We start from the raw sequence: 27,500 nt of genomic DNA on the forward strand, positions 1-27,500 counted from the left end.
GAGGGGAGAGAGAATGAGTGTGGAAAGAGAGAAGGGAGGAGAGGAGGAGAGAGAGAGTGTGGAAAGAGAGAGGAGAGGAGAGGGGAGAGAGAATGAGTGTGGAAAGAAAGAGAGAGGAGAGGAGAGGGGAGAGAATGAGTGTGGAAAGAGGAGGAGGAGGAGGAGAGGAGGGAGAGAGTGTGGAAGAGAGGAGAGGGAGAGGGGGAGAGAGAATGAGTGTGGAAAGAGAGGAGAGGAGAGGGGAGAGAGAATGAGTGTGGAAAGAGAGGAGAGGAGAGGGGAGAGAGACTGAGAGTGGAAAGAGAGGAGAGGAGAGGGGAGAGAGAATGTGAGGAAAGAGAGAAGAGAGGAGAGGAGAGAGAGAGAGCGGGGAAAGAGAGGAGAGGAGAGGAGGGAGAGAGAGAAGAGTGTGGAAAGAGAGAGGGGAGGGAGAGGGGGAGAGAGAATGAGTGTGGAAAGAAGGAGAGAGAGGGGAGAGAGAATGTGTGTGGAAAGAGAGAAGGGAGGAGAGGAGAGAGAATGGTGGGAAAGAGAGAGAGGGGAGAGAGGAGTAGAGAGAGAGAGGTGGATGAGAGAGGGAGGAGAGGGAGAATGAATGTGGAAAGAGGGGTCGGATGAGAGAGAGAGGGAGAGGGGGGGTGGATCATGGTGGAAAGAGAGAAGGGGGGAGAGGGAGAGATGGTGGCAGAGGAGGGGGGAGAGAGTAGTGTCTGAGGGATGCTTGGAGGGTGAGTGGGGGTCGGATGTGGGAGGGAGGGGGGTGATCATAGTCTAGGGGGTGAACCTTGCACTCTGACCTCCCGGTAGGTCAAGGTTCGGGCGGGCACCCTGGGGGGTCAAGGTGCACGTCTTGGGGACGGGGTCAGAGTGCGTGATCCCAGTGCCGGGCTGGGAGGGGGTCAAAGGGCAAGTCATGCAGTGCCTCGGGTCAGGGGTCAGAGCGCCAAGCAGCCACCGTGCCAGGTTAGGGGTCAAAGTGCGAGCCAAAACCCCCCTCCCCCCCCCAAACCAGGGCCCTGGCATCCAGCAGGAATGTCGGGAATGTCCAGCAACAGATGCCGGGGCCACGGGTGACGAATGGGATGGGAATAGTGGTGGAGAACGGGATAAATATAACTCAGGCAGCTCGACACGGAGAGGGGGGAGGGAGAGAGACAGAGAGAGGAGACTGAGGGGAGAGAGGGAGAGGGAGGACCAGAGAAACACCCCTCCCCACATCCACACTTATTGTCAAGTCAGCGGAAAGACTAGACATGATTGCAAATGAGAAGCTAAGGGGATCAGGGGGTATGGAGAGAAGGCAGGTACGGGATACTGAGTTGGATGATCAGCCATGATCATATTGAATGGCGAATGGTGCAGGCTCGAAGGGCCGAATGGCCTACTCCTGCACCTAATTTCTATGTTTCTAAGTCCACAGTGTACAGATACAGGGTGAAGGGAATAACGTTTAATGCAAGGATAATGTCTGTTTCAGTTTAGTTTAAGAAGGAACTGCAGATGCTGGAAAATCAGAGGTATACAAAAATGCTGGAGAAACTCAGCGGTTGAGGCAGCATCTATCGATGCTGCCTCACCCGCTGAGTTTCTCCAGCATTTTTGTCTACCTTAGTTTAAATGTCACGTGTACCTGCTCAGCCGTCAACTCTTCCCGAGTTCTGCACAAGACTTTGGATCTTACACTTCAGTTGCACGAGACCTGCTATTGAGGGGGAGCCCAGCGTAGGTTCACCAGGTTAATTCCCGGGATGGCGGGACTGTCATATGCTGAGGGATTGGAGCGGCTGTGGGCTTGTACACTCTGTGGAGTTTAGAAGGATGAGAGGGCATCTCATTGAAACGTATAAGATTATTAAGGGTTTGGACACGCTGGAGGCAGGAAACATGTTCCCGATGTTGGGGGGAGTCCAGAACCAGGGGCCACACACACACACACAGTTTAAGAATAAGGGGTCGGCCATTTAGAACGGAGACGAGGAAACACTTTTTGTGGAATCTGTGGAACTCTCTGCCACAGAAGGTAGTTGAGGCCACAGTTCATTGGCTATATTTAAGAGGCACTTAGATGTGGCCCTTGTGGCTAAAGGGATCAGGGGGTATGGAGAGAAGGCAGGTACAGGATACTGAGTTGGATGAGTGTGGAATTCTCTGCCTCAGAGGGCGGTGGAGGCCGGTTCTCTGGATGCTTTCAAGAGAGGGCTAGATAGGGCTCTTGAAGATAGCGGAGTCAGGGGAGAAGGCAGGAACGGGGTACTGATTGGGGATGATCAGCCATGATCACATTGAATGGCGAATGGTGCAGGCTCGAAGGGCCGAATGGCCTCTACTCCTGCACCTGTTGTCTATTGTCTAAGACGTCGGTGAGACTGCATTTGGGGTGCTGCGGTGAATTCTTCTCACCCATCGATAGGAAGGATGGCTGTAAATTAGGGAAGATTCACGACACTCCCCTCCCCGCCCAAGCCCTCTGCAGTTTGACCCTGTGATCCCTGCTCTCTGCCGCCCATCACACAGTGACCGGGTGCCCTCTACACACTCCGGTGCTGTCTGTGTGGAGTTTGCAGGCTCTCCCTGGGACCGCGTAATTCATTGTTGTCACGTCGTACCGAGATACAGCAAAAGAATTCGCCCAGTCAAACGTCACCATACACAAGTACAACCAAGTCACGCACACGTATAACAGGCAGGGCAAAGAGAAAAATACCACCGTCTTATAGTGATGGGGGAAAGTGCAGAATTTAAAAAAAAAAAGTGCAGGGGGCCAAAATGAGGTAGGTTGGAAGATTGGGATTGCGCCCACATTTCAGGGAAGATTCATCCAGAATCTGATAACAGAGGGGAAGAGGCTGTGGTGGTCAAGCTTCTGTCCCTTCTGTACCTTCTTCCGGACGGGAGCGGGGAGTGGGAGAGGGATTGTGTGGGCTGCTTTTCCAAGTGTAGATGGGGTCGATGGTGGGGAGTGTGGTCTGTACGATGGGCTGGGTGTGATCGGGGCCTTGTTTCTGTGGGCGGGCACGGTGGAGCAGCGGGTAGAGTCGCCAGAGACCCGGGTTCGATCCTGACCTCGGGTGCTGTCTGTACGGAGTTTGCACATTCTCCCTGTGACCACACGGTTTAGTTTAGCGTGGGGGGGGGGGGGGGAAAGCCCTTCGGCCCACCGTGTCCGTGCCGACCAGCGATCCCCGCATGCTAACACTCTCCGACACACTAGGGGACAATTTACAATCTTACCGAATCCAATCAACGTACAGACCTGTACGTCTTTGGAGTGGTGTGTGTGGGTTTGTAGGCTGATCATCCCTCTGTAAATTGACCCTAGTGTGTAGGGAGTGGATGAGAAAATGGGATAACATGGAACTAGTGTGCAAACCGATGATCGCGGGTTGTTCTGGACTTGATGGGCCGAAGGGCCTCTATCCCAGCCATACTTCCCCGAGGTATCGAGGCCGTGTTAGGATTTTTGTCCGGAATGCTCCGTTTTCCTCCCACATCCCATTGACTTCCGTTCTAGGAACAGAATGAGGCCATTCGGCCCATCGCGTCCACTCCACCATGGCTGATCTAGAAACATAGAAACATAGAAATTAGGTGCAGGAGTAGAGGCCATTCGGCCCTTCGAGCCTGCACCGCCATTCAATATGATCATGGCTGATCATCCAACTCAGTATCCCGTACCTGCCTTCTCTCCATACCCCCTGATCCCCTTAGCCACAAGGGCCACATCTAACTCCCTCTTAAATATAGCCAATGAACTGGCCTCGACTACCCTCTGTGGCAGAGAATTCCAGAGATTCACCACTCTCTGTGTGAAAAAAGTTCTTCTCATCTCGGTTTTAAAGGATTTCCCCTTTATCCTTAAGCTGTGACCCCTTGTCCTGGACTTCCCTAACATCGGGAACAATCTTCCTGCATCTAGCCTGTCCAACCCCTTAAGAATTTTGTAAGTTTCTATAAGATCCCCCTTCAATCTCCTAAATTCTAGAGAGTATAAACCAAGACTATCCAGTCTTTCTTCATAAGACAGTCCTGACATCCCAGGAATCAGTCTGGTGAACCGTCTCTGGGATCTCCCTCTCCCTCCTAACCCCATTCCCCTGCCTTCTCCCCGTAACCCCCAACACCCGCACTGATCAAGAATCTATCTATGCAATGTTATATGCCTTCTCTTTTAGTTCATAAATGATGGGAGCAGAATTAGGCCATTCGGCCCATCAAGTTTTCTCCGCCATTCAATCATGGCTGGTCTATCTCTCCCTCCCAACCCCATTCTCCTGCCTTCTCCCCATAACCCCTGACACCCGCACTAATCAAAAATCTATCCATCTCTCTCTTAAAAATATCCACTGACTTGTGGCCTCCACAGCCGTCTGTGTGGCAAAGAATCCCACAGATTCACCACCCTCTGATTAAAGAAATTCCTCCTCATCTCCTTCCTAAAGGAACGTCCTTTAATCCTGAGGCTGTGTCCTGGACTCTCCCACTAGTGGAAACATCCTCTCCACATCCACTCTATCCGGGCCGTCCACTATTCTGTAACGTTTCAATGAGATCCCCACTCATCCTTCTAAACTCCAGCGAGTACGGGCCCAGCGCCGACAAACGCTCATCGTACGTTAACCCACTCATTCCTGGGATCGTCCCCGTAAACCTCCTCTGGGCCCGCTCCAGAGCCGACACACATCCTTCCTCAGATACTTAGAAACATAGACAATAGGTGCAGGAGTAGAGGCCATTCGGCCCTTCGAACCTGCACCGCCATTCAATATGATCATGGCTGATCATCCAACTCAGTATCCCATCCCTGCCTTCTCTCCATACCCTCTGATCCCCTTAGCCACAAGGGCCACATCTAACTCCCTCTTAAATATAGCCAATGAACTGTGTGGCCTCAACTACCTTCTGTGGCAGAGAATTCCAGAGATTCACCACAAAAAAGTTCTTCTCATCTTGGTTTTAAAGGATTTCCCCCTTATCCTTAAGCTGTGACCCCTTGTTCTGGACTTCCCAAACATCGGGAACAATCTTCCTGCATCTAGCCTGTCCAACCCCTTAAGAATTTTGTAAGTTTCTATAAGATCCCCTCTCAATCTCCTAAATTCTAGAGAGTATAAACCAAGTCTATCCAGTCTTTCTTCATAAGACAGCCCTGACATCCCAGGAATCAGTCTGGTGAACCTTCTCTGCACTCCCTCTATGGCAATAATGTCCTTCCTCAGATTTGGAGACCAAAGCTGTACGCAATACTCCAGGTGTGGTCTCACCAAGACCCTGTACAACTGCAGTAGAACCTCCCTGCTCCTATACTCAAATCCTATTGCTATGAATGCTAACATACCATTTGCTTTCTTCACTGCCTGCTGCACCTGCATGCCTACCTTCAATGACTGGTGTACCGTGACACCCAGGTCTCGTTGCATCTCCCCTTTTCCTAGTCGGCCACCATTTAGATAATAGTCTGCTTTCCTGTTTTTGCCACCAAATGGATAACCTCACATTTATCCACACTATACTGCATCTGGGGCTACAGGGCTACGGGGCCCAAAACTGCTCACAATGTTCCAAATGCGGCCTAGTCTAGACCAGCGCCTTATAGAGCCTCAGCGTTACATCCCTGTTTTTGTATTCGAGCCCTCTCGAAATAAATGCTAGCATTGAGTTTACCTTCCTTACCACTGATTCGACTTGTAGATTAACTGTTTGGGAATCCTGCACCAGCGCTCCCAAGTCCCTTAGCCCCTCCGATTTCTGGATTCTCTCCCCATTCAGAAAATAGTCCACGGCCTTTATTCCTGCTGCCAAAATGCGTGACTCCATACTTAGCTGCGCTGTATTCCATCTGCCACTTCTCTGCCCATATCCCCGGACCTGTCCAAGTCCCTTGCTTCCTCCACACTACCCGACCCTCCACCCATCTCCGTATGGTCCGCAAACTTGGCCACAAAGCCTTCCATCCCCTCGTCCGAACCGTTAATAAACAACGTGAAGAGTAGCGGCCCCAGTACCGAGCCCTGCGGGACCTGATGGGCTGAATGGCCTAATTCTGCTCCTAGCACTTACAAATGAAGAATCTCACCCTCCAAAGACACACAGGTTAGTTGGCTAATTAAGAAACATAGAAAATAGGTGCAGGAGTAGAGGCCATTCGGCCCTTCGAGCCTGCACCGCCATTCAATATGATCACGGCTGATCATCCAACTCAGTATCCCATCCCTGCCTTCTCTCCATACCCCCTCGATCCCTTTAGCCACAAGGGCCACATCTAACTCCCTCTGAAATATAGCCAATGAACTGTGTGGCCTCAGCTACCTTCTGTGGCAGAGAGTTCCACAGATTCACCACTCTCTGAGTGAAAAATGGTTTTCTCATCTCGGTCCTAAAAGACTTCCCTCTTATCCTTAAACTGTGTGTGTGGCCCCTTGTTAGTACCTGCCCTTTAATACCGTGGGATCTCATCTTCCATAGCAGCCTCACGTGTGGCACCTTATCAGATTCAGATTCAGATTCAATTTCAGATTCAATTTTAATTGTCATTGTCAGTGTACAGTACAGAGACAACAAAATGCATTTAGCATCTCCCTGGAAGAGCGACATAGCAAACGATTTGAATAAATAATAATAAGTGGGGGGGGGGGGGGGGGGGGTGGTGATTGGCAGTCACCGAGGTACGTTGTTGAGTAGAGTGACAGCCGCCGGGAAGAAGCTGTTCCTCGACCTCCTGGTTCGGCAACGGAGAGACCTGTAGCGCCTCCCGGATGGTAGGAGGGTAAACAGTCCATGGTTGGGGTGAGAGCAGTCCTTGGCGATGCTGAGCGCCCTCCGCAGACAGCGCTTGCTTTGGACAGACTCAATGGAGGGGAGCGAGGAACCGGTGATGCGTTGGGCAATTTTCACCACCCTCTGCAATGCCTTCCGGTCGGAGACAGAGCAGTTGCCATTCCATACTGTGATGCAGTTGGTAAGGATGCTCTCGATGGTGCAGCGGTAGAAGTTCACCAGGATCTGAGGAGACAGATGGACCTTCTTCAGTCTCCTCAGGAAGAAGAGACGCTGATGAGCCTTCTTGATGAGCCTTCCTTATCAAAGGCTTTCTGTAAATCTAAATAGACAACATCTACTGACTCTTCTTTGTCTGTCCTGCTATTGGCGTCTTCAAAGAATCCCAGCAGATTTGTCAGGCTGGACGTCCCCTTCACAAGACAATGCTAACTTTGGCCGATCTAATCGTGAGCCTCTAGATACTCCATAACCTCATCCTTGACAATGGACTCTAAAACCTCACCACCCACTGGAGTCTGGCTAACAATACACAATAGACAACATTCAATATGATCATGGCTGATCATCCAACTCAGTATCCCATCCCTGCCTTTAGGAGATTGAGAGGGGATCTTATAGAAACTTACAAAATTCTTAAGGGGTTGGGACCTAGATGCAGGGAAGATTGTTCCCGATGTTGGGGGAAGTCCGGACAAAGGTCACAGCTTAAGGATAAGGGGGAAATCCTTTAAAACCGAGATGAGAAGAACTTTTTTTCACACAGAGAGTGGTGAATCTCTGGAAACTCTCTGCCACAGAGGGTAGTTGAGGCCACTTCATTGGCTATATTAAAGAGGGAGTTTGATGTGGCCCTTGTGGCTAAGGGGATCAGGGGGTATGGAGAGAAGGCAGGTACGGGATACTGAGTTGGATGATCAGCCATGATCATATTGAATGGCGGTGCAGGCTCGAAGGGCCGAATGGCCTACTCCTGCACCTAATTTCTATGTTTCTATGTAACAGGTGCAGGAGTAGAGGCCATTCGGCCTTTCGAGCCTGCACCATTCGCCATTCAATGTGATCATGGCTGATCATCCCCAATCAGTACCCCGTTCCTGCCTTCTCCCCTGACTCCGCTATCTTTAAGAGCCCTATCTAGCTCTCTCTTGAAAGCATCCAGAGAACCGGCCTCCACCACCCTCTGAGGCAGAGAATTCCACAGATTCACAACTTACTTGAGAAAAAGTGTTTCCTCGTCTCTGTTCTAAATGGCTTACCCTTTATTCTTAAACTGTGTGTGTGTGTGTGTGGCCCCTGGTTCTGGACTCCACCCCCCCAACATCAGGAACATGTTTCCTGCCTCTAGCGTGTCCAAGCCCTTAACAATCTCATATATGTTTCAATGAGATTCCCTCTCATCCTTCTAAACTCCACAGAGTGTACAAGCCCACAGCCGCTCCACATTCTCTCAGCATATGACAGTCCCGCCATCCCGGGAATTAACCTGGTGAACCTACGCTGGGCTCCCTCAATAGCGAGAATAACCAGCCTATATTTCCCGCCCGTCTGCTCTGCTCCTTGCTTGAACGGCAGAGTCATAGAAGCACTCCTGGACTCCAGGGATTCTTGAAAAATCACAACCAATGTCTCCACGACCTCTACAGCCACCTCTTTTAGTACAGTGGGGTGGCACGGTGGCGCAGCGGTAGAATTTCTGCCTCACAGCGCCAGAGACCCGGGTTCGATCCTGACCACGGGTGCTGTCTGTACAGAGTTTGTGACTTCTCCCCGTGACCTGCGTGGGTTTTCTCCGAGATCTTCGATTTCCTCCCCAAACTCCAAAGACGTGCGGAATAGCAGGTTCATTGGCTTGGTGTAAATGTATGAATGAATGTTACAATTTTTCAATTGATAATAGGTGCACGAGTAGGCCATTCGGCCCTACAAGCCCAGCCGCTCCATTCTCCCAGAATACGACAGTCTGGGAATTAACCTTGCAAACCTAGTGTGTGTTGGATAGTGTTAATGCACAGGGATCGCTGGTCGGCACTGAGTTGATGGCCGCTGTATCTCTAGACTAAACTAAACTAAATAGTCCACCCAGTCCAGGCCATTTCTTTATTCCCCGTTATCCAGCATCATTCTCCAGCGATCCATGCCTCTTTCTTATGCCCCTGTCCCACTTAGGAAACCTGAACGGAAACCTATGGAGACCTTGCGGAAGCCCAAGGTTCCCGTGAGGTTCCCGGAGGTTTTGGTCACTCTCCCTAATGGTCGAAAGTGGTTCCCGCGTGTGGTCGAGGCTTCTTCTATGTTCCGGCGATTATTTCAAATTCAAAACCGGCCTCGACTAAAAATAGGTTGCCGTTTTAAAAATCGGTAGGTTTTTAGTCGCAGCCGGTTGCGATGCTAGTTGAAGGTGGTTGCCGGAGGTTGCAGGCGGTTGCCGGAGGTTGAAGGTGGTTGCCGGAGGTTGCAGGTGGTTGCCGGAGGTTGAAGGTGGTTGCCGGAGGTTTGCAGGTGGTTGCCGGAGGTTGCAGGTGGTTGCCGGAGGTTGCAGGTGGTTTCCGGAGGTTGCAGGTGGTTGCCTGGAGGTTGCAGGTGGTTGCCGGGGGTTGCAGGTGGGTGGCGGAGGTTGCCGGAGGGTTCCGGAGGGTGGTTGCCGGAGGTTGCAGGTGGTTGCCGGAGGTTGCCGGCCGGGTTGCCGGAGGTTGCAGGAGGTTCCCGGAGGTTGCAGGTGGTTCCCGGAGGTTGCAGGTGGTTCCCGGAGGTTGCAGGTGGTTCCCGGAGGTTGCAGGTGGTTGCCGGTGGTTGCAGGTGGTTGCAGGAGGTTGAAGGAGGTTGTAGGTGGTTGTAGGAGGTTGAAGGTGGTTGCCGGAGGTTGTAGGTGGTTTCCGGAGGTTGCAGTTGGTTTCTGGAGGTTGCAGGTGGTTGCCGGAGGTTGCAGTGTGGTTCCCGGAGGTTGCAGGTGGTTGCCGGAGGTTGCATGTGGTTGCCGGAGGTTGCAGGTGGTGCCCGGAGGTTGCAGGAGGTTCCCGGAGGCTGCCGGTGGTTCGCGGAGGTTGCAGGTGGTTCCCGGAGGTTGCAGGTGGTTTCCGGAGGTTGAAGGTGGTTGCCGGAGGTTGCAGGTGGTTGCCAGAGGTTGCAGGTGGTTGAAGGTTGTTTCCGGAGGTTGCATGCGGTTTCCGGAGGTTGCAGGTGGTTGCCGGAGGTTGAAGGTGGTTGCCGGAGGTTGCAGGTGGTTCCCGGAGGTTGCAGGTGGTTGCCGGAGGTTGCAGGTGGTTGCCGGAGGTTGCAGGTGGTTCCCGGAGGTTGCAGGCGGTTGCCGGAGGTTGCAGGTGGTTGCCGGAGGTTGCAGGCGGTTGCCGGAGGTTGCAGGTGGTTGCCGGAGGTTGCAGGTGGTTGCCGGAGGTTGCAGGCGGTTGCCGGAGGTTGCAGGTGGTTGCAGGTGGTTGCCGGAGGTTGCAGGCGGTTGCCAGAGGTTGCCGGAGGTTGCAGGTGGTTGCCGGAGGTTGCAGGCGGTTGCCGGAGGTTGCAGGCGGTTGCCGGAGGTTGCAGGTGGTTGCCGGAGGTTGCAGGTGGTTGCCGGAGGTTGCAGGTGGTTTCCGGAGGTTGCAGGTAGTGAAAGGTAAGACCTCCCTGATGGAATAAAACTGGATGAAAAATAGGCCTTTATTATTGGCCAGCTTGCTCTCGTATTTCATCTTTTCTCCCCGTATTGCCTTTTTTTAGTTACTTTCTGCTGGGTTTCGAGTACAGGAGCAAAGAGGTCCTTCTGCAGTTGTACAGGGCCCTAGTGAGGCCACACCTGGAGTATTGGGTGCGGTTTTGGTCCCCTAATTTGAGGAAGGACATTCTTGCTATTGAGGGAGCCCAGCGTAGGTTCACCAGGTTAATTCCCACTAATCTTTTCTCAAGAAGGAACTGCAGATGCTGGAAAATCGAAGGTAGACAAAAATGCTGGAGGAACTCAGCGGGTGAGGCAGCATCTATGGAGCGAAGGAAATGGGCAACGTTTCGGGCCGAAACCCTTCTTCAGACTGACTTCCTTTGGCCCACAATATGTGGCTTTGTTTAGTTCGGCCTAAAGAAAGGGCTCGACCCAAAACGTCACCTATTTCCTTCGCTCCATAGATGCGACCTCACCCGCTGAGTTTCTCCAGCATTTTTGTCTACCACTAATCTTTGCAATGTTATATGCCTTCTCTTTTAGTTCATAAATGATAGGAGCAGAATTAGGCCATTCGGCCCATCAAGTCTACTCCGCCATTCAATCATGGCTGGTCTATCTCTCCCTCCCAACCCCATTCTCCTGCCTTCTCCCCATAACCCCTGACACCCGCACTAATCAAGAATCTATCTATCTCTCTCTTAAAAATATCCACTGACTTGTGGCCTCCACAGCAGTCTGTGTGGCAAAGAATCCCACAGATTCACCACCCTCTGATTAAAGAAATTCCTCCTCATCTCCTTTCTAAAGGTACGTCCTTTAATTCTGAGGCTGTGCCCTCTGGTCCTAGACTCTCCCACTAGTGGAAACATCCTCTCCACGTCCACTCTATGCTGTATATGAAGAAAGGAACTGCAGATGCTGGTTTAAACCAGAGATAGAGACAAAATGCTGGAGTAACTCAGCGGGACAGGCAGCGTCTCTGGAGACCAGGAATGGTTTGACGTTTGGGGTCGAGTCTGCAGAAGGGTCTCGACCCGAAACGTCACCCATTCCTTCTCCCCAGAGACACTGCAGCCTGTCCCGCTGAGTTCCTGTAGCTTTTTGTGTCTATCTTTAGAATTCTATGGTCCCTTGTCGGACATTGTTTCTCCCCCTGGAATGAAAAGATCCTGCGTCTTCCGAATTATTCCCAGAAATTCCCGCCCTTGTTGTTCCACAGTCATTCCTGCTGGGATCCCTTTGGCCAGCTCCTCCCTCATGCCCCTGTAGTTCTCTTGTCTTCACTGCAACACTGATATCACCTTTATAACAAGAGGAATCGAGTACAGAAGCAAAGAGGTCCTTCTGCAGTTGTACAGGGCCCTAGTGAGACCACACCTGGAGTATTGTGTGCAGTTTTGGCCTGTTGGCCTTCATAACAAAAGGAGTTGAGTCTAGGAGCAAAGAGGTCCTTCTGCAGTTGTACAGGGCCCTAGTGAGACCACACCTGGAGTATTGTGTGCAGTTTTGGCCCCTTAATTTGAGGAAGGACATTCTTGCTATTGAGGGAGCCCAGCGTAGGTTCACCAGGTTAATTCCCGGGATGGCGGGACTGTCATATGCTGAGAGAATGGAGCGGCTGTGGGCTTGTACACTCTGTGGAGTTTAGAAGGATGAGAGGGCATCTCATTGAAACATATAAGATCGTTAAGGTCTTGGAAACACTAGAGGCAGGAAACATGTTCCCGATGTTGGGGGAGTCCAGAACCAGGGGCCACACACACAGAGTTTAACAATAAGGGGTCGGCCATTTAGAACGGAGACGAGGAAACACTTTTTCTCACAGAGAGTTGTGAGTCTGTGGAATTCTCTGTGTAGGTGGAGGCGGGTTCTCTGGATGCTTTCAAGAGAGAGTTAGATAGGGCTCTTAAAGATAGCGGAGTCAGGGATATGGGGAGAAGGCAGGAACGTTCTAAATGGCTTACCACTTATTCTTAAAACTCTGTGTGTGTGTGTAAACAATCTGACGGAATACCACAGCCGTGTATCTAGCGCTGCTTCTCCGCGCTGGCTCTGTCTGTAAGCATGGGTCACAATATTCCCCGCGAGTCCCAGTCCGGGCTGTAGGCTGGCGGGGACCGGCGATGTTTGAGTGGGTTTTAGCGGCTGCTGCTGCCTCTGTGCTGGCCTGTGTGGGCACCGCCGCCCGTCCTGACCCGACGTCGCTCATCGTCCAATCAGCGCCCGCTGATCATCAAGTCCCCACCCCCATGTCTCCGCATAAAAGATTTCATTCACCCGATTTTAAAACGCCGCGATCGCTAAACTATTCTCGGCACACATCAGGGTCCCATTGACAACTTTATCGAAGGCCAATCGAGCTACAAATCCCTTTTCTTTGGAGTGTTGGAGCCAAAGACTATTTCTTGGTACCAACTTCACTGGAGTTTAGAAGGATGAGCGTGGGGCATCTTATAGAAAACTGCGCTCAGAATATTAAAGGACTTCAAGCTAGATGCAGGAAGATTGGTCCCAGTGTATTGGGCGAGTCCCCAGAACCAGGGGCCCACACTCGAAACAGTCTTAGAATAAAGGGTAGGCCATTTAAGACTGAGGTGAAAAATACGTCTGTTTTCACCCAAGAGAGTTGTGTGGGAATTTGTGGAATTCCCTGCCACAGAGGGCCAGTGAGGCCAAGTACTGGATGGCTTTAAGAGAGAGTTTAGAGTTAAGCTCGTGAGTCCAGGGATATGGGAGAGAAGTCAGTCCCGGGTTATTGATTGGAGACGAATCAGCCAGGATCACAATGAATGGCTCGAATGGCCGAATGGCCTCCTCCTGCAGCCCCTTTGTCTATGTTTCTTTACAAACCCTCACGTCTTTGGAGTTAAGAAAAACCCATTTTACGTCAGGTCGTAGAACCGTAATCGAACCGGGGTGTGAGGCAGTGTGACCGGCCAAGCTTCGTTCCATCACCCATATACACCCTTTGTGCTGCCCAGGACTTGTGCGTAGAGGCCTTCGGCCCGTGCATTAGCACTCGTGATCACGGCTGAACATCAGTAATCCGCAGATACAGAGGCCCTATCTAATCCTAAATATATAGGTACCGTCCTGTGGAATTCCACACTCATGTTTATAACCTGCGCGAACTGATCCCTTTACGAAGGCTACTTGCAGTAACTGTGTGGCCAGTGAACAGAGATTTACAGATGAAAAAAAAATGTTTTTTCTCATCACTTAGTCAGCAGAAATATATAAATAGGTGCCTAGAGGCCATCCCCTTCGAACTGTGCAGTGATCACGGTGAGAGGCCAATCATGTTCCTGGCCTTCCCCTTCCCACTCCGCTATTTTTAAACTATCTACTATTCGTGATAGCATCCACTTAACCTGCCTCCAATTGTAGATTCCACACTCTCAGTATCCGTACCTGCCTTCTCTCCATACCCCTTATCCTTTAGCCAAGGGCCACATCTACTCCCTCTAATATAGGCGTACAGCCCGTCTGTGGGCAGAGCTTCAGGTCCTCTTTCCTATCCTTAACCAGTTGGTCCCCTGACCTTCCTGTCCAACCCCTTAGTCCCTCAATTCTAAATTCTAGCAGCGCTGCCATCCCTCGGTACTAACAACCCCTCTAGGACAAGATGTCTTTCCTCAGATTAGAGCGGTACCAATACTCCAGTCCAGTTTAGTTCAGTTCCTGTACCGAGGGGGAGGGGGGGTGGGCTGAGTTGGCGAAGATTGCCTGTGGGTGCTTGGTCCCCGCTATAATTTAGTAGTTGTAGCTGGGCCGGCCCATGGTCACATCGCCTAAATTAGCCCTGCTTGTCCCTCACTGCGATCATTCGGCAGCTGCACCTTTTCCGGTTCCCCACAGGAGTTGTCCGCTGGACGGGGAGAGGGGAGGGGAGGGGAGGGAGAGAGGGAGCCCTCTGCCGCCCATCCTTCTGCAGTTGTACAGGCCCCCTAGTGAGACCACACCTGGAGTATTGTGTGCAGTTTTGGCCCCCTAATTTGAGGAAGGACATTCTCGCCATTGAGGGAGCCCAGCGTAGGTTCACCAGGTTAATTCCCGGGATGGCGGGACTGTCATATGCTGAGGGAATGGAGCGGCTGGACTTGTACACTCTGTGGAGTTTAGAAGGATGAGATGGTATCTCATTGAAACATATAAGATTGTTAAGGTCTTGGAAACACTAGAGGCAGGAAACATGGTTCCCGATGTTGGGGGAGTCCAGAACCAGGGGCCACACACACACAGTTTAAGAATAAGGGGTCGGCCATTTAGAACGGAGATGAGGAAACACTTTTTCTCACAGAGAGTTGTGAGTCTGTGGAATTCTCTGTGTAGGTGGAGGCGGGTTCTCTGGATGCTTTCAAGAGAGAGCTCTTAAAGATAGCGGAGTCAGGGGATATGGGGAGAAGGCAGGAACGTTCTAAATGGCTTACCCCTTATTCTTAAATTGTGTGTGTGTGTGTGTGTGTGTGTGTGGCCCCTGGTTCTGGACTCCCACAACATCGGGAACATGTTTCCTGCCTCTAGCGTGTCCAAGCCCTTAACAATCTTATATATTTCAATGAGATGCCCTCTCATCCTTCTAAACTCCACAGAGTGTACAAGCCCACAGCTGTTCCATTCTCTCAGCATATGACAGTCCCGCCATCCCGGGTATTAACCTGGTGAACCTACGCTGGGCTCCCCTCAATAGCGAGAATGTCCTTCCTCAAATTAGGGGACCAAAACTGCACACAATACTCCAGGGGTGGTCTCACATGGAGCAGCTGTGGGCTTGTACACTCGGTGGAGTTTAGAAGGATGAGAGGGCATCTCATTGAAACACATCAGGTACACAAAAAATGCCGGAGAAACTCAGCGGGTGCGGCAGCATCTATGGAGCGAAGGAAAAAGGCAACTTTTCGGGCCAAAACCCTTCTTTAGACTATTAAGGGTTTGGGCACACTGGAGGTCGGAAACATGTTCCCGATGTTGGGGGAGTCCAGAACCAGGGACCACACACACACACACACACACACAGTTTAAGAATAAGGTGTAAGCCACTTAGAACGGAGACGAAGAAACACTTTTTCACCCAGAGGGTTGTGAGTCTGTGGAATTCTCTGCCTCAGAGGGCGGTGGAGGCTGGATGCTTTCAAGAGAGAGCTAGATAGGGCTCTTAAAATTTGCGGAGTCAGGGGAGAAGGCAGGAACTGGGTACTGATTGAGGATGATCAGCCATGATCACATTGAATGGCGGTGCTGGCTCGAAGGGCCAAATGGCCTGTTTTTTGTTGCTTTTCTGCTATCCAGTCAGCGGAAAGACAATACGTGATTACAATCGAGCCGTTCACAGTGTACAGATACAGGACAGAGGGAATAACGTTTAGTGCAAGGTAAAGCCAGCAAAGTCCGATCAAGGATAGTACGAGGATCACCAATGAGGTAGATAGTAGTTCAGGACCGCTCTCTGGTTCTGGAGGTGGGATTGGAGATCTACGGGGCAAGTTGGAGAGGGGATTGGAGGGTGGGGAGGGGCTTGGTGGCGAGGGGTTTGGGGGGTTGGGTTTAGGAGGGGAGGAGAGGGTTTGTAGGGAGGGGGAGGGGTTTTGGAGGGAGAGGGAGGAGTTTTTTGAGGGGGGAGGGGGAGGGGTTTGGAGAGAGAGGGGATGGGTTTTGGAATGGAGGGGGGATGTTTGGAGGTAGGAGGGGTTTGGAGGGAGGGAGGAGGGTTTGGGAGGGGGAGGGGTTTTGGAGGGAGGAGCGGGGAGGAGGGGAGGGAGGGGTTTGGATGGAGGGGGAGGGGATTGGAGAGGAGGGGGAGGAGGGGGAGGGAGGGAGGGGGGGGGCTTGGAGGGAGGGGAGGGGTTTGGATGGGAGGAGGGGTGGGTTTGGGGTGTAGGGGAGGGGTTTGGAGGGGTGGGGGAGGGGCACGAGGGGTAGGAGGGTAGGTATGGGGAGGGGGTAATGGTCGGAGTGATGGGGATGAGTTGGAGGAGGTTTGTGGAGGGGTTTATGAGGAGGAATGGGGTAGGGGTTTGGAGGGGAGGGGGTTACTAGGAGAGCTGTGGTTCTTGAAAAACAGGGGGGGGGATATAGAGTTGTTACCGTTCGGGTGGTGGATCGTAATTACGGGGTGCATTAGGGGGGGGGTGATGGGTGGGGTTACAGTGAGAGAGATGGAGGGGGGTGTTGATGAGGGTGACAAGGGCTTGCTGGGGAGGGGAGTTATGAAGGGAGGTATGGGCAGCGTTTGGAGGGGGCTTTAGGCTCGGAGGGGAGTTACGGGCAGAGGGTTTGGTTTTTGGAGGGGTTGACAGGAGTGTTTTGAGGGGGTCAAGGTGTAGAGATACGGGCGGTAGGCGGCTGGTTCGAGTGAGCGTTGGAGGGGAGCGTTTGAGGAGTGGCGGCAGCACTAACCCCCCCTCCCCCATGTCTACTCCAGACATTCACGGCCTGGTGCAACTCTCACCTGAGGAAGGCGGGGACACAGATCGAGAACATCGAGGATGACTTCCGCAATGGCCTGAAGCTGATGCTGCTGCTGGAGGTCATCTCTGGTACGGACACCCCTCCCCATACCCGGCCCCTCCCCCCCATTCCCCATACACCCCCTCTGTCTCACCACGCTCCACCCTCGTGTACGAAAACCCCCCCCCCCCCCCCCCCCCCCTCATGGGCCTGGTTGACGGGGGAGAGGGGGGTAAGGATGGGGTGTGGTGGGTACGAGATGTAAGGGTGATGGTTTGGGATGGGGTTGGGACGAGGGCCAGGTTGGGTGTGTAGCTGGGTGGGAAGTGGAGTTGGGTTGAGTGTTGGGTTTGGTTGAGGTTGGGTTGTGTTGACGTTGGTTGGGTCTGTGAGGTTGGGTTTGAGGTTGTGTTGGGTTGGGGTTTGGGTGTGGGTTGAGGTTGTGTTTGTGCGGGTGGGTTGGGTTGGTGTGTTTGGGTTGAGGTGTGAGGTTGTGGGTTGGGTTGAGGTTGGTTGGTGGGTTGGGTTTGGGTGAGGTTGGTGTTGTGTGTGGGTTGTGGTTGGGTTGAGGTTGGGTTGCGTTGGTTTGGGTTGAGGTGTGGTGGGTTGGTTGGGGTTGGGTTGTGAGGTGTGTTGCGAGGTTGGGTTGGGTTGAGTTGGGTTGAGGTTGGGTTGGGGTTGGGTGTGGGTTGAGTGTGGGTTGGGTGTGGGTGTGATGTTGGGTTTGGGTTGAGGTTTGGGTTGTGTGTGGAGGGAGTGTTGGGTGTGGGAGTGTTGGTGTGGGTTGAGGTTGGGTTGTGGTGGAGTGTAGTTGGGTTGGGTTGAGGTTGGGTTGGGTTGAGGTGGGTGTGGGTTGGGGGGTTGGGTGTGGGTTGTGTTGGGTTGGGTTGGGTTGTGTGTTGGGTTGTGTTGGGTTTGGGTGAGGTTGGATTGGGTTGTGTTGAGGTTGTGGGTTGGGTTGGGTGTGCGTTGGGTTGGGAGTTGGGTTGGGTTAGGGTTGGGTTGAGGTTGGTGGTTTGGGTTTCGGTTGTGTTGGGGTTGGGTTGAGGTGGTTTTAGTTGAGGTTGGGTTAGGTTGGTTGGGGTTGGGTTGGGTTAGGTTGGGTTGGGTTGAGTTGGGTTGAGATTGGGTTGGGTTGAGTTGGTGTTGGGTTGGATTGGGTTGGGTTGGGTTGAATGTGAGGACCGGTATTTACCCCCCACCCCCCTCCTCCCCGTTGCAGGTGAGCGACTGCCCAAGCCGGACAAGGGCAAGATGCGTTTCCACAAGATCGCCAACGTCAACAAGGCCCTGGACTACATCTCCAGCAAGGGCGTCAAGCTGGTGTCCATCGGAGCCGAGGGTGGGTGCTGATCAACCATCACCCCTCACCCCTCACCCCGATCCTTCACCCTTGACCTACTTCCTACCACACCGACCCCGACCTCGACCTGTCACCCTGTCACCTCAACCCTCACTCATGACCCCTGACTCCCGACCTCGTACAGTACCGACCTCAACCTCAACCGCCTGGCCTCTGACCCCTCCTACCGCAACCATACCTCTTGACCTCATCGAACTCCGTTTACCGCATGAACCTCTGACGCCAACGGAAACCTCGTAAACAAGTGAACCTCTCCCCCCTCCCCTCGTACACCTCCGTTCCGGACTGCCCGTCCCTCCCCCGACCCCCCCCACCCCCAAGTAACTTGCCTCTTGCTGTGTTTAGAAATCGGACGGCAACCTGAGCATGACCCTCGGAATGATCTGGACCATCATCCTCCGTTTCGCCATCCAGGACATCTCTGTGGAAGGTCAGTGCCCAAGTCCAGCACGTAAGGTGGAGATCTCCCCCCCTCACTTGGCCCCCCCCCCCCCCCACCATCACTCACTCACACTCCTCGCCCCTTCCTCTCTCACTCCTCCTCCACTCCGGCACCGTCCCGAGCCCCGGTACCCCCCCTCAACAGCCCCTCCCTCCCTCCTCACCCCGACACCAACCCCCCCCCTGTAGTAGAGAGAGATAGATCGGCCTTGATTGATTCCTGGGATGACAGGACTTTCACACGAAGAAAGACTGGATAGACTCGGCTTGTACTCGCTAGAATTTACAAGATTGAGGGGGGGGATCTTATAGAAACTTACAAAATTCTTAAGGGGTTGGGACAGGCTAGATGCAGGAAGATTGTTCCCCATGTTGGGGAAGTCCAGAACAAGGGGCCACACACACACAGTTTAAGGATAAGGGGGAAATCTTTTAGGACCGAGATGAGAAAAACATTTTTGAGAATCTTCAAGATGAGAATTCTTGCCATAGAGGGAGTACAGAGAAGGTTCACCAGACTGATTCCTGGGATGGCGGGACTTTCATATGAAGAAAGACTGGATAGACTCGGCTTGTACTCGCTAGAATTTACAAGATTGAGGGGGGATCTTATAGAAACTTACAAAATTCTTAAGGGGTTGGGACAGGCTAGATGCAGAAAGATTGTTCCCCATGTTGGGGAAGTCCAGGACAAGGGGCCACACACACACAGTTTAAGGATAAGGGGGAAGTCTTGTAGGACCGAGATGAGAAAAACATTTTTGAGAATCTTCGAGATGAGAATTTTTTTTTTCACACACAGAGAGTGGCGAATCTGTGGAATTCTCTGTCGCAGAAGGTAGTTGAGGCCACACAGTTCATTGGCTATATTTAAGAGGGAGTTAGATGTGGCCCTTGTTGCTAAAGGGATCAGGGGGTATGGAGAGAAGGCAGTGATGGGATACTGAGTTGGATGATCAGCCATGATCATATTGAATGGCGGTGCAGGCTCGAAGGGCCGAATGGCCTCTACACCTGCACCTATTTTCGATGTTTCTTAATTAGCCGACTAACCTGTGTGTCTTTGGAGGGTGAGATTCTTCATTTGTAAGTGCTAGGAGCAGAATTAGGCCATTCAGCCCATCAGGTGTGGATGATCAGCCATGATCACGTTGAATGGCGAATGGTGCAGGCTCGAAGGGCCGAATGGCCTCTACTCCTGCACCTATTTTCGATGTTTTCTATGATTGAATGGAGGAGTAGACTCGATGGGGCCTAATTCTGCCCCCTAGAACTTAATGAATCCCTGATTGGGTAGGGTGAGGTGGGAGCGTAGGGGAGGTCCTTTTGCCCAGCGGGGGGGTGGGTGTGATGGGTGGTGCGGAGAGGGGAAGAGGGGAGGGCCTTTTCAGGCTGCGGTGAAACAGCTTCCGTGGTGACCTCTTGCAGAAACCTCGGCCAAGGAGGGGCTACTGTTGTGGTGTCAACGCAAGACGGCTCCTTACCGCAATGTCAACGTCCAGAAACTTCCACATCAGGTGAGAGACTGTGGGGGAGGGGGTGAGGGTGGAGGGGGGAGGGTGAATAGAGGGCAGGGAGGGCCAAATTGGGATGGGAGGGAGGAGAGGGGCGAGCATTGAAGGGCGAGGGTATAGAGCGGTGGGGGGGTGAGTTGGGAGGGGCGTGGTGCCATTGGCTTAGAGATGGTGACCATTTGTTGGCCATTGGCCGGGTTTGGCGATGGAGCCATTGGCTGTTGGCTGGGTTGGAGGTGGTCGGGGGGGGGTTATTATGGTTTGAACCTCCTCACTGAGTTCTTTCTCCCCCCCCCAAACCTCCCCACAGCTGGAAGGCCGGACTCGCCCTCTGCGCCCTCATCCACCACCCCTCGACCCCGACCCTCATTTGACTAAGCAAACTGAGAAAGGGTTCTCCCCCCCTCTCCCTCCCTCTCTCCCCCCCATTCCTCCCCTCCTCCCTACAGCCCCCTCTCCCTCCCCCTACTCGCCCCTCCCCCTCCCTCTCTCCCTCCCCGCTCCTCCCTCCCCCTCTCCCTCCCACTCTCCTTCTCCTCTCCCTCCCCTCCCCTCTCCTATTCCCCTCTCCTCTCTCTCCCCCTCATCCCTCTCGCCCCTCTGGCCCTCTCCGCCCCCTCCTCCATCTCCCCCTCTCCCCCCCCTCCCCTCTCCCTGCCTCTCCTCCCCCTCTCCTCCCTCTCCCTTCTCCCTCTATCTCCCCCTCTCCCCCCTCTCCCCCTCTCCCCCTCCCCCCCTCCCTCCCCTCCTCCCTCCCCTCTCCTCCTCCCCTCTCGCTCCCCTCTCCTCCCCTCTCCCTCCCCTCCTCCCTACACCCCCTCATCCCTCCCTCTCCCCCTCTCCCTCCCCCTCTCATCCCAACTCCCTCCCTCTACCCCCTCCTCTCTCCCCCCTTCTCCCACTCTCAAACTCTCCCCTCCCCCATCCTCCCCTCCCCTCTCCTCCGTCTCTTAAACCTCTCCCAGCCCACTCCACCTCCTCCCCCTCCTCTCTCCCTCTCCCTACTCAACCTCATCCTCTCCCCCTCTCTCTCACTCCCTCCCCCCCCCTCCCTTCCTCCTCACTCCCTCCCTCTCCCCTCTCCCCTTCCTCCCTACTCCCTCCCCTCCCTCTCCTATCTCCCTAGGAGTCCCTCCCCCCCTCTCCATCCTTCTCTCTCTCCCCCTCTCCCCTCTCCCTCCCCCCTCCCTCCCTCCCTCCCTTCCCTCTTCTCCCCCCCTCTCCCTCTCTCTCCCCCTCCCCCCTCTTCCCCTCCCCTCCCTCTCCCCCTTTCCCCTCTCCTTCCCTCTCCCTCTCTCTCCCTCCTTCTCCCTCCCCTTGGGTCCTCTCCCTCCTCCCCTCCGTCCTCCCTCCTTCCCCCCTTCCCTCTCCTCCCTCCCCCTCTCTCCCAACTCCCTCCCCTACCCCCTCCTCTCTCCCCCCCCCTCTCCTCCCCTCCTCCCTACACCCCCCCCCCCCCCCCCTCATCTCCCCCTCTCCTCCACCTACCCTCGAATGGCGGGAGGGAGAGCAGGGGAGGGAGAGGAGGGGAGGGGAGGGGAGGGGCAGGGAAGGGACTGGAGTGAAGAGCGAAGGACCTCAGTCCCTCAAAATGGTTCCGCCTTTGTTGCGGGGTGAACTCCGACCCCTGACCTCTGCGGCCGGCCGAAGTTGACCCCCAGAACACCGTCCAAGGTTAATTGGCTTCGGGAAGAATTGTAAATTGTCCCGATTGTGCTAGTGTGCGGGGTGATCGCTGGTCAGCGCTGACTCGATGGGCTGAAGGGCCTGTTTCCGCTGTGTATCTCTGCAGTAAAGTATAAAGCACATTTTTTTTCCAACCTGTCTTAGGACGATCCCATTGGAAATTTGAACCAGGCTCTTTTCGAAGTGGCTGAGAATATCTGGACATCCCTAAAAATGTTGGACGCTGAAGTTTGTCGACCCTCTCCCCCTCTCCTCCCCTCTTCCTCTCCCTCCCCCTCCTCCCTCCTCTCTCCCTTCCTCCCCTCCCCTCTCCCCCCCCTCCTCCTCTCCCCCTCCCTTTCTCCCTTCCTCTCCCCTTCTCCCTGTCGGAGACGAGGAAACACTTTTCCCCTCACAGAGAGTGGCGAGTCTGCCTCAGAGGGCGGTGGAGGCCCGGTTCTCTGGATGCTTGTTAAGGGTTTGGACACACTAGATGCAGGAAACATGTTTCCCGATGTTGGGGGAGTTCAGAACCAGGGGCCACACACACACACACAGTTTAAGAATAAGGGGTAAAGCCATTTAGAACAGAGACGAGGAAACAACTTTTTCTCACAGACAGATCCCGGAGTGGTGAGTCCTGTGGAATTCCCTGCCACAGAGGGTGGTGGAGGCCGTCTTCTCTGGATGCTACCTTCAAGAGAGAGCTAGATCCGGCTCTTAAAGATAGCGGAGTCAGGGGAGAAGGCAGGAATGGGGTACTGATTGGGGATGATCGGCCATGATCACATTGAATGGCGGTGCTGGCTCGAAGGGCCGAGTGGCCTACTTCTGCCGCTGGCGAAGGAATAAGAGACTGTCGGTGTGGGGGGGGGGGTGGTGCGTGAGGGGGGGGGGGGGGGGATCTGGTGGGGGGAGTGTGGGGATGGGTTATGACCAGGGTACTGACCAGATGCCAACCTACTGTCACCCCCTTTCCCTCCCCAGACATCGTGAACACCCCCAAACCAGACGAGAAGGCCATCATGACCTACGTGTCGTGTTTCTACCACGCCTTTGCTGGGGCCGAACAGGTAGAGTTGATAGGCCTCGATTTAATGATGGAGCCTGTGGCCGGGGCCTAGATTTCTTTAGATGGGCCTAGCTTTAAGGACAGAGCCTGTGGGGATGGGGCTGGATTTAAGGATGGGGCCCATGCCTAGATTTATGGATGGGCCTAGATTTAATGATTGGGCCTGTGGACTGGGGGCCTAGATTTATGGATGATCCTAGACCTAAGGACCGGGCTTGTGGGGACAGGCCTAGATTTATGGACAGGTCATGTGTCCTAGATTTATGGATGGGCCTGGATTTAGGACAGGGGCTCTGGGGAGTGCCTAGATTTATGGATGGGGCCTGTGGTCTGGGGCCTAGATTTATGGATGAGGTCTGTGGTCTGAGGCCTAAATTTATGAATGGGGCCTGTGGATTGGGGCCTAAATTTGAGTGGGGCCTGGGGATTGGGGCATGTGGTCTGGGGCCTAGATTTATGGATGGGGCCTGTGGACTGGGGCATAGATTTATGGATGGGCCTGGATTTAAGTACCGAGCCTGTGGGGATGGGACTAGATTTATGGATGGGGCCTGTGGGGACAGGCCTGGATATGGGAACGGGGCCTTAGCCAGCTACTAACGCCCTCTCTGTCTGTCTGTCCCATGCCCAGGCTGAGACGGCCGCCAACAGGATCTGCAAAGTCCTTGCAGTGAACCAGGAGAACGAGAAGTTGATGGAGGAGTACGAGAAGCTGGCCAGTGAGGTGGGTCGCCAGCCGGGGGGCAGCGGAAGAGATGCTCCCCATCCTCCCCTCTCCACCCCTCCTCCCCCCCTCGAACCCTCCTCCCCTCCCTCCCTCCCTCTTTCCCCTCTCCCCCTCTCTCCCCCCTCTCCCTCCTCTCCCCCTCTCCTCTCACACTCTCTCCCTCTCTCCCCCCTCTCCCCTCTCCATCTCCTCCCCTCTCTTCTCCTCTCCCTCTCCCTCTCTCCCCTCTCCTCATACTTTCTCTCTTCCCTTCTACTTTCCCCTCTCTCCCCCCTCTCCTCCCTCCCCCTCCCCTCCCCCCCCTCCCCTCTCCTCTTCCCTCTCTTCCCCTTTTCCCCCTCCCTCTCTCCCTCCCCCTCTCTCCACTCTCCTCCCTCTCTCCCCTCTCTCCCCCCCTCCCCTCTCTCCCCCTCTCCTCTCCACTCCTCTCCCTCATCTCTTTCCCCTCTCCCTCTCCTCTCTCTCCCTCCTTCCCTCTCTCCCTCGTCTTCTTCCCTCCTCTCTCTCCTCCCCCTCCCCTTCTCTTTCTTCTCCCCTCTCCCCTCTCCTCTCTTTCCCCCCTCTTTCCCCTCTCTCTCTCTCTCCCCTCTCTCCTTCTTCTTCCTCCCCTCCTCCTCTCCCCCCTCCTCCTTCCTCTTCCCTCTCTCTTTCTCTCTCCTCCTCCTCTCTTCTCTCCCCCTCCCCCTCCCTCTCTCCTCCCTTCTCCCCCTCCTCTCTCCTCTCTCCCACCTCTCTCTCTCTCTTTCCTTCTCTCTTCTTCTTCTCTCCCCCTCCTCCTCCCTTTCTTGCCTTTCCCTTCTCTCTTTACTTACCTGACAATGACAAATTCTCCCTCTCTGAATCTGAATCTCTTTCTCTCTCTCCTCCTCCTTTTCTTTCCCCCCCCGACCCCTCCTTCTTTTCCTTCCCCTCTTCCCAGAGAAGACGATGCTCTCCCATGCCTCAGAAACTCTGGAGGACTTCCCCGATTTCCTTGGCCCCTTTCCAAGCCCCCGCGGGTCCTCTTCTGCCATCTGGAGATCAACTTCAACACTCTGCAGACCAAGCTTCGGCTCAGCAACCGGCCCGCCTTCATGCCCTCCGAGGGCAAGATGGTGTCCGTACGTATCCTGGCGCGCAGTGGCTCCTGGGACAGCTAGGCTGGCTGGGAAAGGTGTCAAAATGGCATGGGCGACCATTTTTTGGTCCCCACCGTTTCCCCAGCAACGGCAGCCATCTTGGTACAGTTGACCATTTTGGCCATTTCCTCTCACAAATGGCAGCCATCTTTGTATGGGTGGCCCTTTTTGTCCCAAGATGATTTTCCTGCCATCTCCTCCAACCTCATCTACTGCATCCGCTGCTCTAGACGTCAGCAGATCTGTATCGGTGAGACCAAGCGTAGGCTTGGCGATCGTTTCACCGAACACCTCCGCTCAGTCCGCAATAACCAACCTGACCTCCCGGTGGCTCCCCACACTTCAACTCCCCCTCCGACCTCCAAATCCGACCTCTCTGTTCCATAGATGCTGCTGCACCCGCTAAGTTTCTCCAGCTGTTTTGTGTACCTTTGATATTCCTGCCACATCGCCAGCAATGGCAGCCACCTGAGTGCAGGTGACCATTGTCTCCCCAGGCCATTTTCCCCATCGATGGCAGCCATCTTGGTACAGGTGGTCATTTAGTCCCCAGGCCATTTCCCCCATCGATGGCAGCCATCTTGGTACAGGTGCTCTCTTTATACCTCGCTGTTTCCCCAGCAACAGCCGCCATCTTGGTATAGGCAACCATTTTCTGCCAGGCCCTTCCCTCACTGATGGCAGCCATCTTGGTACAGGTGGTCATTTTGTCCCCAGCAGCCATCTTGGTACAGGTGGTCATTTAGTCCCCAGGCCATTTTCCCCATCGATGGCAGCCATCTTGGTACAGGTGCTCTCTTTATACCTCGCAGTTTCCCCAACAACAGCCGCCATCTTGGTATAGGCAACCACTTTCTGCCAGGCCCTTCCCTCACTGATGGCAGCCATCTTGGTACAGGTGACCATTTTGTTCATAGCAATGTGGGAGACACCGATTCTGTTCATCTCGGTTTCCCGGAGAAGGGAAGGATGAAGGTGGAGGCGAGGGCGGCAATTGGTGGGAGGAGGGGCGGTTCCCGACGCCAGGCCTCGCCGGTGGGCGGCCCGATTCCTTTGGCCGCTGACCCCTGACCACTGCCCTCCCCCCTCCTCCCCACCGCAGGACATCGCCAACGCCTGGAAGGGGCTGGAGCAGGTGGAGAAGGGCTACCCTTTCCCTCTGCTCTTCCGAGATACTTCTTTTCTCTTCCTCTTGACCATCTGGCCTCTCTCTTTTCAAGCAGAAGTCCTCCCCTGCTCCGAGGCCTGGACTACCGTACGGGGGAGGTTTTCCTCTGAGGGGAAGTGTGGGCCACGGGGGAGGTCTCTTTCCTCTCCTCCTCCTCTTCCTCTTGGTTCCTCCCCTTGATTCTTCTTTCTTGTAATTAGTTCTGTCCCTTTCTTAGTTTGGGGGCTGTAATTAGTTGGGGGGTGTTTTTAGTTGGGGTTCTCGTTCTTAGTCCTTCCTGTAATCCCCTTGGGGTGGGGGGCTGTAATTCTTCCTCTCTTCTTTATTTAGTTGGGGGGTTCTTAGTTGGGGGGTAATTAGTTGGGGGGCTGTAATTAGTCTCCTTTCTTCCCTTATCTTCTTTCTGTTCTTTCTTCCTCCCTCTCTAATTAGTTCTCTTCTGTCTCCTCTCTTGGGGGGTTGTAATTAGTTGGGGGCTCTTAATTAGTTGGGCTGTAATTCCTTTGGGGGCTCTTTAATTTCTTTCTCCTTGTCTTAGTTGGGGGGCTAGTAATTAGTTTGGGCTCTCTCTTTCCCTCTTCTCTGTCAATTCTTTAGGGGGCCTTGTTTTTTTTGTTGGGGGCTGTAATTAGTTGGGTTTCTGTAATTCTTGGGCCTCTCTGCTGTCTTTCTTTTCTTTTTAGTCTTCTTCTTTCCCCCTGTTCCCGACTTCCCTTTCCCGATTCTTTCCTTGTTGGGGAAGTCTTCTTGACAAGGGGTCTTCAGTTTAAGGATAAAGGGGAAATCTTTTAGACCCCTCCTTCCTTGAAAACTTTTTTCACACACTTTTTCTCCCTCCTTCTGTTTTCTCTCTGCCACAGAAGGTCTTTGAGGCCACACAGTTCATTGGCTATATTTTAAGAGGGAGTTAGATGTGGCCCTTGTGGCTAAAGGGATCAGGGGGTATGGAGAGAAGGCAGGGATGGGATACTGAGTTGGATGATCAGCCATGATCATATTGAATGGCGGTGCAGGCTCGAAGGGCCGAATGGCCTCCCCTCCAGCATCTATTTTCTATGTTCTATCTAATTCTTTTTTTCTTCTTCCTTTCCTCTGAGAGGAGGGGCCACCTTGGGCTGGGAAGGGCCCCTTCTCTTTTTCCCCCCCCGTTTCCCCCTCTCCAGAGTACTTTTTCCTCCCCGTCCCCCTCGCTGCCCCCCCCCAGGGAAGGAGGAGCTGCTGATCCGCAAGGACTACGAGTCGGCCTCGTTGATGGAGATCCGAGCTCTCACCCGCAAGCACGAGGCCTTCGAGAGTGACCTGGCGGCCCATCAGGACCGTGTGGAGCAGATAGCTGCCATCGCCCAGGAGCTCAAGTCCCTCTCCTTCTCTGCCCTATTCCTCTCCCCCTCTCCTCTCCTCTCCTCTCCTCTCCTCTCCTCTCCTCTCCCCTCTCTCCTCTCCTTTCCGTTCTCCTCTCCGCTCATCACCTCTCCCTCCTCTCCTCTCCTCTCCTCTACTCTCCCCTCCTCTCCTCCCCTCTTCATTCCTCTCCCTCTCCTCTCCTCTCCTCTCCT

General features: G+C 53.9%; 1 protein-coding gene across 1 annotated transcript in view; it reads left to right on the forward strand.

Moving 5' to 3' along the window:
- Window positions 1-27,500, forward strand: part of LOC129694178 (alpha-actinin-1-like) — a gene marked incomplete at its 3' end in the record, with an annotated part of 46,022 nt that overhangs the window by 2,832 nt on the left and 15,690 nt on the right. Inside the window, 11 exon segments of the mRNA XM_055630897.1 lie at window positions 16,851-16,965; window positions 18,099-18,218; window positions 18,583-18,669; window positions 20,109-20,197; window positions 22,025-22,107; window positions 22,845-22,932; window positions 23,563-23,659; window positions 24,578-24,633; window positions 24,636-24,758; window positions 25,879-26,062; window positions 27,149-27,315. Coding sequence (XP_055486872.1) covers window positions 16,851-16,965; window positions 18,099-18,218; window positions 18,583-18,669; window positions 20,109-20,197; window positions 22,025-22,107; window positions 22,845-22,932; window positions 23,563-23,659; window positions 24,578-24,633; window positions 24,636-24,758; window positions 25,879-26,062; window positions 27,149-27,315 — 1,209 coding nt within the window.

The sequence above is a fragment of the Leucoraja erinacea genome, unplaced genomic scaffold, assembly GCF_028641065.1.
Source record: "Leucoraja erinacea ecotype New England unplaced genomic scaffold, Leri_hhj_1 Leri_568S, whole genome shotgun sequence".
Classification (NCBI taxonomy): Eukaryota; Metazoa; Chordata; class Chondrichthyes; order Rajiformes; family Rajidae; genus Leucoraja; species Leucoraja erinaceus.